Below are 13,661 nucleotides of genomic sequence, written 5' to 3' on the forward strand. Positions count from 1 at the left end.
TAAATGCATTATAATATAATCTGATCGCTATTTCAGAAAATTATAGCCGTTCTTTGATCATATAAAAGACAAAATTGACCGGGGCAGAATGAGTAGAATTATCTAAATTTTCTGCTTCAATTCTCCAGAAAACAGACTCATACACATCAATACCCTGAAATTAACAAACACAACGAAATAAAAAAAAAAACTCAACATAGAATATTCTTGAAAGCTTCTTCACAATCTACAGGAGTGTTCTCTCTCTGGTATATTTACACACCATGCAATTAGAAGAAATTATTGAAATTAGCCATTACTCATTTTACCCCATGTTAGCGATAATTTTTTGAGACTTGAGAATGATTAAATTACACACGAGTCAGCTGTGCTTGAGAAGACCTGTTAAGCCAAGTGGAATCATAGCCATGGCCAATGTTGGTGTCACGTAACTGGTGCCCATGACAGTGGCATGTAAAGAGTACCATTGGAGCATTGGGCCTCACGGAGACAAAGTGGCTGAGTTCCTTTCGAGTGTTGGGCTTCAATGGAGGCAAAGGTCCTAAGTTTCCTTCAAGCATTGGGCCTCACAAAAGCAAAGTGGCCAAGTTCCTTTCAAGTGTTGGGCCTCACAGAAGCAAAGTAGCCAAGTTCCTTTTGAGCGTTGGGCCTCAAAGAAGCAATAACCAAGACCTTTGGCATTATGTTGTGTTTGAGAATTTGACCCCTATATATGACAGGCTTCTTTCAGTTTCCATCTACCAAATCCTCTCACAAGGTCGGCCTGGGGCTGTAGTAGAAATTACTTGTCCGAGGTACCATGCAGTGGGACTGAACCTGGAATCATATTGTTGGGAAGCCAACTTCTTACCAAATAGCCAGTGCCTTAACTATTTAAATACATTTTCTTACAGCAGAGAAACTTTAATCACAATGACATGTGTAATGAATACTCATTCTCTGAAAGTGGTAACTCGACTATTTGCAAATATATTTGTACAGGTGAGAAATTATATCGAGGTGATATCTGTGGTAAATCATTCTCTCAAACTCGTTACTTGACTAAACATAACTATACTCACACAAGAGAGAAACTACATCACTGTGATATCTGTGATAAATCATTCTCTCAGGTTAATGTTTGCATTACTGAAATATGTATTCATGCCGGAAAGAAACAATATCACTGATATCCCTAATAAATTGTTCACTGAAAGTTGTACTTCAACTAAATACAAACACATTCATATTGGTTTGAAGCCATATCATAGTAAATCATTTTCTGAAAACACTGTCTCAATTACTCATGTTTATATTCATGCAGGCAATAAATCTGTGGTGAATCCTTCTCAGGAAAATAGTCTCTTAACTATTCACAAATGTATTCATTCAGGAGAAAAGCTCTACCACACTTTACTCACTAAATACAGTAAGTGCATTTTCATAAAGAAGAAAATATATAGGTGCAGGGATGACTGTGCGATTAAGAAACTTTCTCTGCAACCACATGGTTTGGGGTTCGATCCCATTGCAGGGCACCTTGGGAAAGTGTCTGCTTCTATAACACCAGGCCAACCAATACCTTCTGAGTGAATTTGGAAGATGGAAACTGTGGAATCTGATTTTAATATATATATACATATATATATATATATGTGTGTATATATATATATATATATATATATATATATATATATGTGTGTGTATATATATATATATATATATATATATATATATATATATATATATATATATCAAAATAAGCAACAGGATATCCAGAGGTAATGCAGTACAACCGTTTCAAGTGGCTCCATTTAATTGAACAATGCAATCATTAGATCAGTTTAAATGCATTCAAATTAAATGGACCCACTTGAAACGGTCGTACTGCATCACCTCTGGATATCCTGTTGCTTATTTTGATATATATATATATATATATATATACATAGTTACATATATATACATACATATGTATATATGCATACATAGATACATATACATACATATGTATATATGCATACATTCATATATATATATATACATACATACCAGACAGTGGCTCTCATGGCTTCTGATCTTAACAATACCACAGATTTGCTTGTCAGTTGTTTGACCTTAACCAGTTGAGCATGTCCCTTGCTGGCTGACGATATGTGCATCTCTGATCAGGAGCAGAAGTAGTGGAGGAGCATCATAGCCAGGTGTTGAGAGGAATTCTTTGGGGTTTGAATAATTCACCTGGAAACATGGGTGTTTTGTTCAACATCCTTAAACAAACCTTATTCAGGGACCTTTTGAATGGGATGGGCTACTCAATGTGAAGAAAATTCTAACTGGGCCCCACTTGCAAGGTCAAGCGCTGTTTATCTTGATATAAGATCACCATGTCACACACATGTGGTTGTGATGCATGTGCCTGGTGTACCCTTATCAGACGGGCAGTCATGATGGGTGTACTGGGCTTCGTATATTTGTACCCCAGTGTCACTTTGATGGCATGCACTGCTCTCTCACTCGATATACATGTATATGTGTGTGTGTGTATATATATATATATATATATATATATATATATATACATACATGCACACACACACACACACACATATATAAATCATCATTATTATCATCAGACCTGCCAAATCAAACTGGAACTAGGTGCAGCTCTCTAGCTTACCAGATCCAGCCAAACCGTCTAACCCATGCCAGAATGGAAAGTGGAAGTTAAATTATGATGATGATACACACGCACACACACACACACAAATTTATATATATTCACACACACATTTATGTATACATACACATACTAACACATATATTTATATATATATATATACTTACATATATTTGTATATATATATATATGTATATACATACATATATATATATATATATATATGTATATACATACATACATATATATATATATATATGTATATACATACATACATATATATATATATATATGTATATACATACATACATATATATATATATATACATACATATATATATATGTATATACATACATACATATATATATATATATATGTATATACATACATATATATATATATATATATATATATATACTTACATACATATATATATAGTTACATATATTTGTATATATATATATATATATGTATGCATATACATTTATAAATATATATATATATATATATATATATATATATATTTATAAATGTATATGCATACATATATATATATATATATATATACAAATATATGTAACTGTGTGAATATATATAAATTTATATATACATATGTATGTGTGTATATGTATATATATATATATATATATGTGTGTTTGTGTGGATATATGTATGCATATACATTTATAAATATATATATATATATGATTTATATATATTTATAAATGTATATGCATACATATATCCACACAAACACACACATATATATATATATATATACATATACACACATACATATGTATATATAAATTTATATATATTCACACACACGTTTATATACACATACATTCACACACATATATATATATATATATATACTTACATATATTTATATATGTATGCACCAGCATGACCGCAGCCACTTGGCTGAAACACATAAATAAATAAATACATTCATATATATACACACGCATCCATGTAAAATATGCCACGCCAAGGCAGACAACTTGTGACGTACTCGAGAGAGAAAGAAAGATATGGCGAAACCTCACCAGGCAACTACAATCATGAAGGCATTACCAAAATTCCGCCACTGTTGCCAGCTAACGACTTGAAGGATTTACCTAACACCACTACCGACTGACCAAATAACCAAGCAACAACTGGTTCGAATACTTTTCTAGTTGTCTTTCCCGCAGAACCGTTCCAGGGTATCTTCTGGAAAGGCATGGACATAATTCACTCCTCGTCTACCTCCTCAATTGTTGATTATCTTGCTGCGTCAGAGTTCGTTTTTATGCGGTTATTTTCTTCCTACGGAATTAGCTGACATTTATTTCATTTACCATTTAAATATCCTTTACGCATACACAAGCATAACAAACTATTTATTTCTTTTTATCTCTTTGTCAAGTGATTTTTTTAAAGAAAAATATTCTTTTGGGGGAAGTCGGACTTATTCGTTTGCTTGAAATGTTTACATGTCCTCGTCTCTCGCTATATATCTGATACAGCTGAAATACGAGCAAAAAAAAGCAAGGAATTATTACATTAGTTTGACAGACAGAAGCACCGTTCATAGAGTGGAAGATGAAATGATTAATTTAAACAGATATTCGCTATTCAGAGCCCAACAAGAAAGATATATGTGCCAGCGAATTGCTTCTCGTATCGAAATTATGTGAAGCTCGGAAACAATAATTGCTGTATACACACAAGGAAATATTTATTTATATATATATATATATATATATATATATATATATATATCGGAGGGAAAAACATATATGTATATATATAGTTGGTCTATTTTAGCTGTGACTGTCTGCACAAACAGTTTGTGTTTTGTCTACCGAAATAGTTTTATTTCTTAATTTGTCCGAAGAAGGGAACGGTTATCGTTTTAGTAGTTAAGTTTATCATGAAAGCACCTTGAAGAAGCAATTAACGCAATGCATATTTTGTTTCTCGCATATTTATCGATATAATATATATGTTTTGTGTGTTTATCTTTAAAATTTTCCTCCGATCTATGCTGAGTTTTAAGTTTATAAAATGATCAACCGTCATTCTTAGCATGTCAGATAAAGGATGGGAGATTAAATACTGGACGTTTATGTATCTCTGTAGCAGAGGTGGAGAATGTTGGTGCGATGGAAGTGGGGAGGAAAAGAAAACGAGATAATCAGGGGTTGTTAGTAAAACTATGAATGGGAGACAGGACTGAGATGTTTTGTTTGTTGTTGGTTGGGTTGAGACAGACTTTAACTGACTGACACTAAAAAGCAAAGTCCCGATCAGAGAGGGACGAAAGAGAGAGAGAAGTAGGGAAGTTAGGAGGGGCAGCTGACAACGAAGAAGGATATAACAGGGACGAAAAAATAGTAAGGGACTAACTATCATTGAAGCCGTCCACAACCTTCAAACACACACACACCCACTTGTTGGTAATGGTTCTTAGTAGCTTGTGATGTTCGCATATTTCTTAGTTGTCAGTTGAAAATGTGAATGGGGGGCTAGATTCGGTGCTGAGCAGAGGACATTGTTGAAGTGAGTATGTAATAATTGTTAATAGGTAGGTAGGTAGGTATGTAGGTACGTAGATAGGTAGGTAGGTATGTATGTAGACAGACAGATTGTTTTAAGCTAGGTAAGGTAACAAATATTCAGAGATTGTAGTTAATGGTGGTAGTATTGTTTTGTGTACAGTCAACTAATAACAATCTTATCCAAACATAAACTCTACCACACACACACACACAGTAATTAATTTCTCTCTTTTCAACTTTTCTCTGAAGAAGATCTCTGTCCGAAACGTTGGATTTTCCACTCTCCACGGCAACTTTTTGTACTTTTTTTTTCTTCATCAATTTTATTCAATAATACAAGTCCTGCTGGCAGATCAACAACTGCCTCTTTCGAGTCTGTTTGACCGTATAAATATATAAACTTGACATTCGGAACAGTACAGTACAAACGAGAGGAACCCCTCTCAGCGTAGACGTAAATCACAGGATAAAAAGACTATTTTGAAGTGGCTAAATGAACCCACTGTTTTACTATAAGGAAGTGAGGTCAGTCTCTGTGTCATCATCAACAATGTAGAATCTCTAAATACTTCCTTGTCAACCAATCTTTCTCTTTCTCTCTCTCATACATACACACTCAAACACACACACATATATATATATTCGTTTATACACCACCATATATTTTAAAGAACCCGTTTCACACAGCCAGTAAGCACTGCTGGTAGCCCACCATTTTACCATGGGGCGACGGAACCTTTTAAATTATATTCGATTCGATAATTGGAACCCAGAACAAGTAGCTGCCTGGTTACGAGGTAATTAAACCTTTTTGTTTTTAATTATTTTCGTTTGTTATTATTAATATTATCATCATCTCTCTTACGCGACTTGTTTATATTTGTAACATGCATACCCACCCATTCATACATACAGATATATATATATATATATACACACACACATGCATACCCACCCATTCATACATACATATATATATATATATGTATACATATGTGGGGGTGTATATTTAACAGCGCTTGAACACCTACACACAATCTTAACATTTTGTCTGTTCTCTATACACACGAGTGTTCATGTACCCTCTCTCTTCTCTCTGAATGTATGTCTGTCTGTCTCTCTTCTCCTCTCTCTCTCTTCTCTTTCCTCTTTCTCCCTCTCTCTCTCTCTCTCTCTGTTTCTCGGACTTTCGAAAACTATTTTTCCCACCCTCTGCGCTGATGCTGTTAAATAAAGCTCCACTTTCTATTGCTGTTGCTGTGAGCTTCTGTTTATGACTGTTATTTAAGTTGGTTAATCCTCTTTAGTCTGGGGTTAAGAAGCTTCGCTATTATCAGTAAAACTATTTTGTCATTCATTTGTATAATAATGATTAAATTCCGACGAGACACAACGGGGGGGGGGGGGTTATAGGGAAGGACTTGGCCGATTAAAGTGGAATTACCGTGTCTGTGTGTGTGTGTGTTTTACTTGCCATTAAACTGCGGCCATGCTGGGGCACCGCCTTGAATTTTAGTCGAATGAATCGGCCCTAGTTACTTTTATTTTTGTAAAAGCTTGTTATTCTATCGGTTCATTTTATCGAAATGCTAAGTTACAGGGACGTAAACAGACCAACACCGGTTGTCAATCGGTGGTGGGGTGCCATGTGGTTGGCGCGCATGCATTTGATCTCTCTAACATAAGGTAATAAAGTGTTCCTCTGGTTAAACATCCGATTTAGCACTTAGAACATCGAATGCAGACGTTCAAACAATCACAACGGTGAAACATACGTCGGGAACAAATTCCATGAACTTGTGCTTGTGTTTATCATACTCTTTCTCTCTCTCTCTCTCTCTCTCTGTCTCTCACGTTATATAAACAGATATATATATATAGACTTACACTATTGCAAAAAGAGTGGCGACAAGGACTTCGAGGTTTCGCCCTGCTAGCTTTCATCAGCCTGTTTCTGCCTGGTGAAGGTTAGCAGGGCGAAACGTGGAAGTCACTGTAACCACTCTCCTTGTCGAAACATAACAAATATGTGTACTCTACTAAAAAGTATTGAATAATCATTCAGTTTAAAGCAAACTTGTTGTTATTATAACTTCATATAAGGCAGAATCGTTAGCACACCGGGCGAATTGCTTAATGGTACGTTCTGAGTTCAAATTGCACAGAGGTCGACATTAACGATTCTACCGATTCACAGGCCTACCACCACTACTACTAATGATAATTATGATAATCCTTTCACAAGGTCTGAAATTTCGGGAGGAGAGGTTAGTTGATTATATCGAACCCTGTGCGCAGCTGATGCTTATTTCATCGGCCCCAAAAGGGTGAAAGGCAAAGTCGGCTTCGGCGGAATTTGAACTCGGGGACAGAAAACTGGAAGAAATGCTGCTAAGCATTTTGTCCGTCGTATTAACGCTGAAATCAATATATATATATATATATATATATATATATATATATATATATATATATATATATATATATATATATTAATTACCCCCTATAACATTGGGGCCAGTACAAGACGATGCCATGTGGGGGGTTACATAAGGCACTTATAAAAAGACCAGCGGTAGCAGATATAAATATCAGCAATGATTACCCCGCCCCACTGCCCCCAAACGGGGAATCTTCCTAGAGCTGCTCTTGGAGACTTCGCTAAACCATTCCTGGCCCATTCTTCAAAGTAATCCTGTTCATTGATTATTAATTAACGGTGCCGGTGGCAATTAGTGACAGGCAAGCTTGACGTTAACGATATTTATCACTAACGGTTGATGTGATGGTGTTGATAAAGGCGGATGATATAACGAAATGTTGATGAATTAAAGATGTTTGATAATGCTAATAAATACTGTTTTTTAATAGTAATGATGATGATGTTGGTTTGGAATCAACCAACCTTTTCTCTTCCCCCAGCTCACGCCATGATCAGAGACAATCAAATCATGATCATCACGTTTGAAACTCATCGTATGTATATATGTGTGTGTGTCTTGTATATGGGTGTGTGGTAAGAAGTTTGCTTCCCAACCACATGGTTTCGGGGTTCAGTCCCACTGCCTCGCACTTCGAGTATCTTCTTCTATAACCCCGAGCGAAGCAAAGACTTCTGAGTGGATTTGGATGGACAGGAACTGAAAGAAGCTCGCCAGACAGTCCGGCGACGGCTAGCCGACCGCTGTCACCTTTCTCTTGCAAAGGCTCTCGTCGCGCGCACGCACACACATTTAGGGGGTTGTGTTTGTTATGGAAAGTCCGAGATTGACCAATGGTTTTGCACTTATAAATCGCTTTAGCTGTTATAGGCTACTCGTTATACTCAAACAGCCTAAATGTTACTGCTCTGATGTTTTAGTGTGCTTCTCTTCGGATATATGAACTACTGACCCATATACACACACACACATACTGTCTATAAATATGCATGTATTATAAGCATATTTGCTGATCACTCGTTTCTGTTAGATTCCGATTACACAGCATGCGCACACACATACACACACACACACTTAACATACACTCTGGATACAGGTGCGCATACATACACACAGCAACTGCACTTGTGTGCGTGTGTGTCGAAACCTGTTTCTCCATTGTAACTAAACTGTTAATTTTTATTTTTTGTTTAATTACTGCCTGCCAGTTATTATATATTTATATTGCAGTGTTTGTTTGTGTTAGTAAACGGGGTGAGTTGAATAAAGAACTCCATTAGATCGATAGACAGGGTACGAATTTTTTTGCTACGTTCACTTCCTTGTATTGCTTAAATTCAATTTAACCTTAATCAAACATATCTATGATAAAAATTCACCCCAGATATGACCATCCTGTCTTTTTAGAGCTGTGTAGGTCTATATCATCCACTACGCTTCCAAGGACAGTGAGGATGTGATTTGGCTGCTATTTCTAGCAGGTCAGGGTCAGACGCCATTGTAAACTCAAACCCACGTTGATTTGTGTGTTTTGGTGACAGATGTGTTTATCTTTCTGTTATACCGACCTGACCCCTTAAATCAGAGTAGGTGGGTAAATGTTTGCAATTCTGCACTTTGAGACTCTCCCTTTATGTGTGTGTGTGTGTGTGAAAGAGAGAGAGAGAGAGAGAGAGAAAGAGAGAGAGAGCGTTAATAGTTGTATTCTCTTATACAGTACCAAACCAATTATCAGCAGACAAGCTTGGGACTGGAACTGTCCTGGATTTTGGATTTTCTGGTTTTCTGGTGACACTTTGAATATATTTCTTAAAATATAAAATAAACTATGGAAAGTGAAGAACTAAATTGTACTCAACAGATTCGAATTGATACACTTCTAAAGCAGGATCTGCTGAATATTAAACCACTTTAAATTTTCGAAAATGTGTCACACTGTACCATGTATATCGTGTGACGTTTATAGGATGAAAATTGAATAATGACAAGTAAAGAACATGATTTCATTTGATACCTGTACAGATTAATGCAGCCCTAAAGTAGGGTGGTTGATATTTAAAAGCCTTAAAATATCATGTTGTACCATGTTTAAAGATAATGTTTATGGAATGAAAATTAAAGAAAAAAACAAAATAAAGAACATGGTTTTATCGAATAGATACAGGCACAAATTAATACATTTCTAAAGCGGAGTATGTTTAATCTTTAACAATCCACATAAACGAAAATAATGATCAAAGAAGAAGGCTGATTTAACACTCTGTCTGCAAATTGACCAACTTTAAGACAAAACTCAACAGGAAGACTGTCTGTTTACTCATATTCCTGGAATTGTCCACAATTCCAAAGATCACTGTATACCTGTGAAGGTGTATGTTCAAAATGGTTAATGTTTTTTTTTCTTTTTTTGGATCAGATATTATTGGGAATGGCTGTGTGGTAAAAAGCTTGGTTCCCAACTACATGGTTCTGGGTTCAGTCCCACTGTGTGGCACCTTGGGCAAGTGTCTTCTACTATTGTCTCAGGCTGACCAAAGTCTTGTGGATTTGGTAGACAGAAACTGAAAGAAGCCCATCATGTGTGGGTGTATATATATATACACACAAACACACACATATATGTATGTATGTGTTTTTCTGTGTCTGTTTGTCTCCCCCCCCCCCACCATTGCTTCACACTGATGTTGGTATGTTTATGTCCTCGTAACTTAGCAGTTTGGCAAAAGAAACCTATAGAATAAGTACTAGGCTTACAAAGAATAAGACCTGAGGTCAGTTTGCCCAACTAAAGGCAGTACTCCAGCATGGCCACAGTCAAAATGACTGAAACCAGTAAAAGAATAAAAGAATGTGTGTGTGTGTGTGAGAGAGAGAGTTATTGTCTCCATAACGAAAGTCGTGTCTGCCATTTCCAATCTTCCACACAACCATGTCTGGTCCTGGAGAAGTATTGCTTTGTTTAGAAACGGGTGAGGGTTGGTGACTGGGAAGGCATCTGCCTCAACAAATTTTTGTCTCCCATGTAAGCATGGGAAAGTGAAAATTTATAACAATAATGATGATGATGATGATTATCAGTGTTGTTGCCTGGTCACATGTTATCAGTAATGAAATTAGGAGGTGGGAAACAAACAAACAAACAAAATAAAAACATAAACAAACAGTGAATGGTAGTCCGTTTGGATTGTTCTTCTGACTCAACCATCCAGACAATAGAATGTCACTTCATTTCTGAAGTGTGCTTGGGACAAGTGGTGCCATCCCTGGCTCCATTCTCCTCACTAATCTGGCAGAACAGCAGGATGTATGATGCAAAGATCTGCTGACTGGATTGGAAACCACTTGAGACTGTTAAAGAGAATGAAACATACAGTTAATGGATGTGTGTGTGTATACGTATATGTATAGGTGCAGGCATGGCTGTGTGGGAAGAAGCTTGCTTCCCAAGCACATGGTTTGGGGTTCAGTCCCACAGCATGGCACCTCAAGCAAGTGTCTTCTACTATAGCCTTGGACCAACCAAAACCTCGTGAGTGGATCTAGTAGACAGAAACTGGGAAAAACCCAGCATGTATGTATGTGTTTTTATATATATATATATATATATATATATATATATATATATATATATATATTGCTGAGGACATACGTAAGCTCGCAAGGAATGAAGCCAGTATGCTCCGTTGGATGTGTAATGTCAATGTGAATACCCGTCAGAGTGTAAGTATCTTGAGAGAAAAGCTGAACATTAGAAGCATCAGTTGTGGCGTGCAAGAGAGACGATTGCGCTGGTATGGACATGTGATGAGAATGGATGAGGATAGCTGCGTGAAAAAGTGCCACACCCTAACAGTTGAGGGAACCCGTGGAAGAGGTAGGCCCAGGAAGACCTGGGCTGAGGTGGTGAGGCAAGACCTTTGTACATTGGGCCTCACCGAGGCGATGACTACTGACCGAGACCTTTGGAAATGTGCTGTGCGTGAGAAGACCCGGCAAGCCAAGTAAGATCGTTGCCAGTGCCCCTGGACTGGTTCTTGTGCGGGTGGCACATGAGATGCACCATTTTGAGCGTGGCCGTTGCCAGTACCGCCTGACTGGCTCCCGTAGGATTTTCGAGCGAGATCGTTGCCAGTGCCCCTGGACTGGCTTGTGCGGGTGGCACATAAAAGACACCATTTCGAGCGTGGCCGTTTTCGTGCGGGTGACACGTAAAAGCACCCACTACACTCTCTGAGTGGTTGGCGTTAGGAAGGGCATCCAGCTGTAGAAACTCTGCCAAATTAGACTGGAGCCTGGTGTTGCCATCCGGTTTCACCAGTCCTCAGTCAAATCGTCCAACCCATGCTAGCATGGAAAGCGGACGTTAAACGATGATGATGATGATGATGATGATATATATATATATATATATATATATATATATATATAATGCAAAAGTGTCATAAGTCCAAAATGTTGCTTTTTCAGAAAATGAAAAAATAGTTTCACCATTCCATAGCAAAACCGTTGTTCTACACCTTTGACAATTTCTGTTATCTTGGTATCTGAAGCAGCTGGAGATACGATAGTTTGACCAAAAGAACCGGCTATTGCAAGCAAAAATAAATATTGAAAAAAATGCATTTGGCCAAATTTGGACATGCGACAGTTTAACAAAATAACTATATATATATCCACACACACACACACACACACAGAGTACTGGAAACATTATTATGGATTTTTTAGAAAACACTATATATTTTGCTTGTTTGATTATTTAAATGAGACAAATGAGTTTAAATCATATTAATTTTCACACAGTTACGTCTGTACATTCTCTGACTTTGATTTTAGCCACGGCTTATACGGGTTTCTAGTGACATCTGGCAATAATGAGCTTCTGTTGTGTGACAACACTAAATTACATTATGCGGCCCAGCTGCTGCAGCTAACGTTTCCAGTGGTCAGTGTAGGGTGCTTGTTTGTGTTCTAGTGACTTTTTAATTACTCTGGATTGTAATTAGTTAGAAATTCATGTAGTAAGTTGCACTTAAAGTGTAAAAAACATGTTATTTCAATTCCAGGCTGAGATGGGTAAACAAAGAGATCTTAGTCCCCATAAAATTAGACAAATAAAAGTGTATTTGAGGGATGCCTCAGTTATACAGGGAGAAATTGCAAAGAAGCTAAAGACATGGTTCGCTGAAAATGCTGTTAATATACTTCCATGGTCAGGAAATTCACCTGACATGAATCCAATTGAGGGCCTATACATGCTACTAATATTCCAGGTCAGACAGACTTGGGGACAATAGCAGTTAAGAGGTGATTCCACATTCCTCAAGACCCTGGAATTCCCAAACATGGGACACCACTATTGGATGCAGCTGAAAGTTATTTATACTGAGGACTTTTGAAATTAAGAAACAGCCTGAAATTAAGATGGGACGGTTACAGTTGAAACGCCTTTGATCACAACTTTTGCTCAGTGTGGTTTGACCTTGAAGAAAAACCTTGTCATCAAAAAGAACTGATTTTTCTACAAAGCTTTAGTATGACCCACATTGAAATACTGTACATGTGTATCTAGGCCAGTGTGGCTGTTACAATGTACAAACCCACCAAATGATTCATTCACCAAACATTCTGTGTTTACTGGTTCAAGTCTGGCTGTGTCTTCTCCTTGTTTGCTCATAATGACCACTGCTTTTTTCTGAATTCAAGCTGCAGGTGAGGCTGAGAGATTAAGAAGCTTGCTTGCCAACCATGTGGTCTTTGGCCAAAGTGCTGTTGCACAGCACTTTGGCCAAATGTCTTCTGCTAAAGCTTCTGGTTGGCAGAAATGAAGTGTGTGTGTCTACATGTTGTTATGTATGTCAATGTTTGTATGTCTCTGTCTTGGTATTGTTTTCATCTTGTTTCAGTCATTGGACTGTGGCCATGCTGGGGCATTTCCAGGAAGGGATTAACTGAACAAATCAACCCATGTACTTTTTTTTTTTTTTTAATGTTTGGTTCTTACTGTGTCA

General features: G+C 37.0%; 1 protein-coding gene across 7 annotated transcripts in view; it reads left to right on the top strand.

The window, feature by feature from the left end:
* The window catches only part of LOC106878660 (connector enhancer of kinase suppressor of ras 2), a 158,195-nt gene that overhangs the window by 8,412 nt on the left and 136,122 nt on the right, over nt 1-13,661 (top strand). For 2 of the 7 annotated variants that reach the window (XM_052975590.2, XM_052975592.2), the window contains exon 1: nt 4,414-6,006. The exons of 2 other annotated variants lie outside the window; for them this stretch is intronic. In XM_052975590.2, the coding sequence (XP_052831550.1) occupies nt 5,931-6,006 (76 nt within the window). In that variant the 5' untranslated portion in view covers nt 4,414-5,930. Of the gene's footprint in view, nt 1-4,410; nt 6,007-13,661 lie in introns of those variants that run through there. 3 more of the 7 variants (XM_052975589.2, XM_052975591.2, XM_089339187.1) reach the window with 3 other exon arrangements.

This window comes from Octopus bimaculoides, chromosome 21 (genome assembly GCF_046866305.1).
Source record: "Octopus bimaculoides isolate indiv1 chromosome 21, ASM4686630v1, whole genome shotgun sequence".
NCBI classification, from domain to species: domain Eukaryota; kingdom Metazoa; phylum Mollusca; class Cephalopoda; order Octopoda; family Octopodidae; genus Octopus; species Octopus bimaculoides.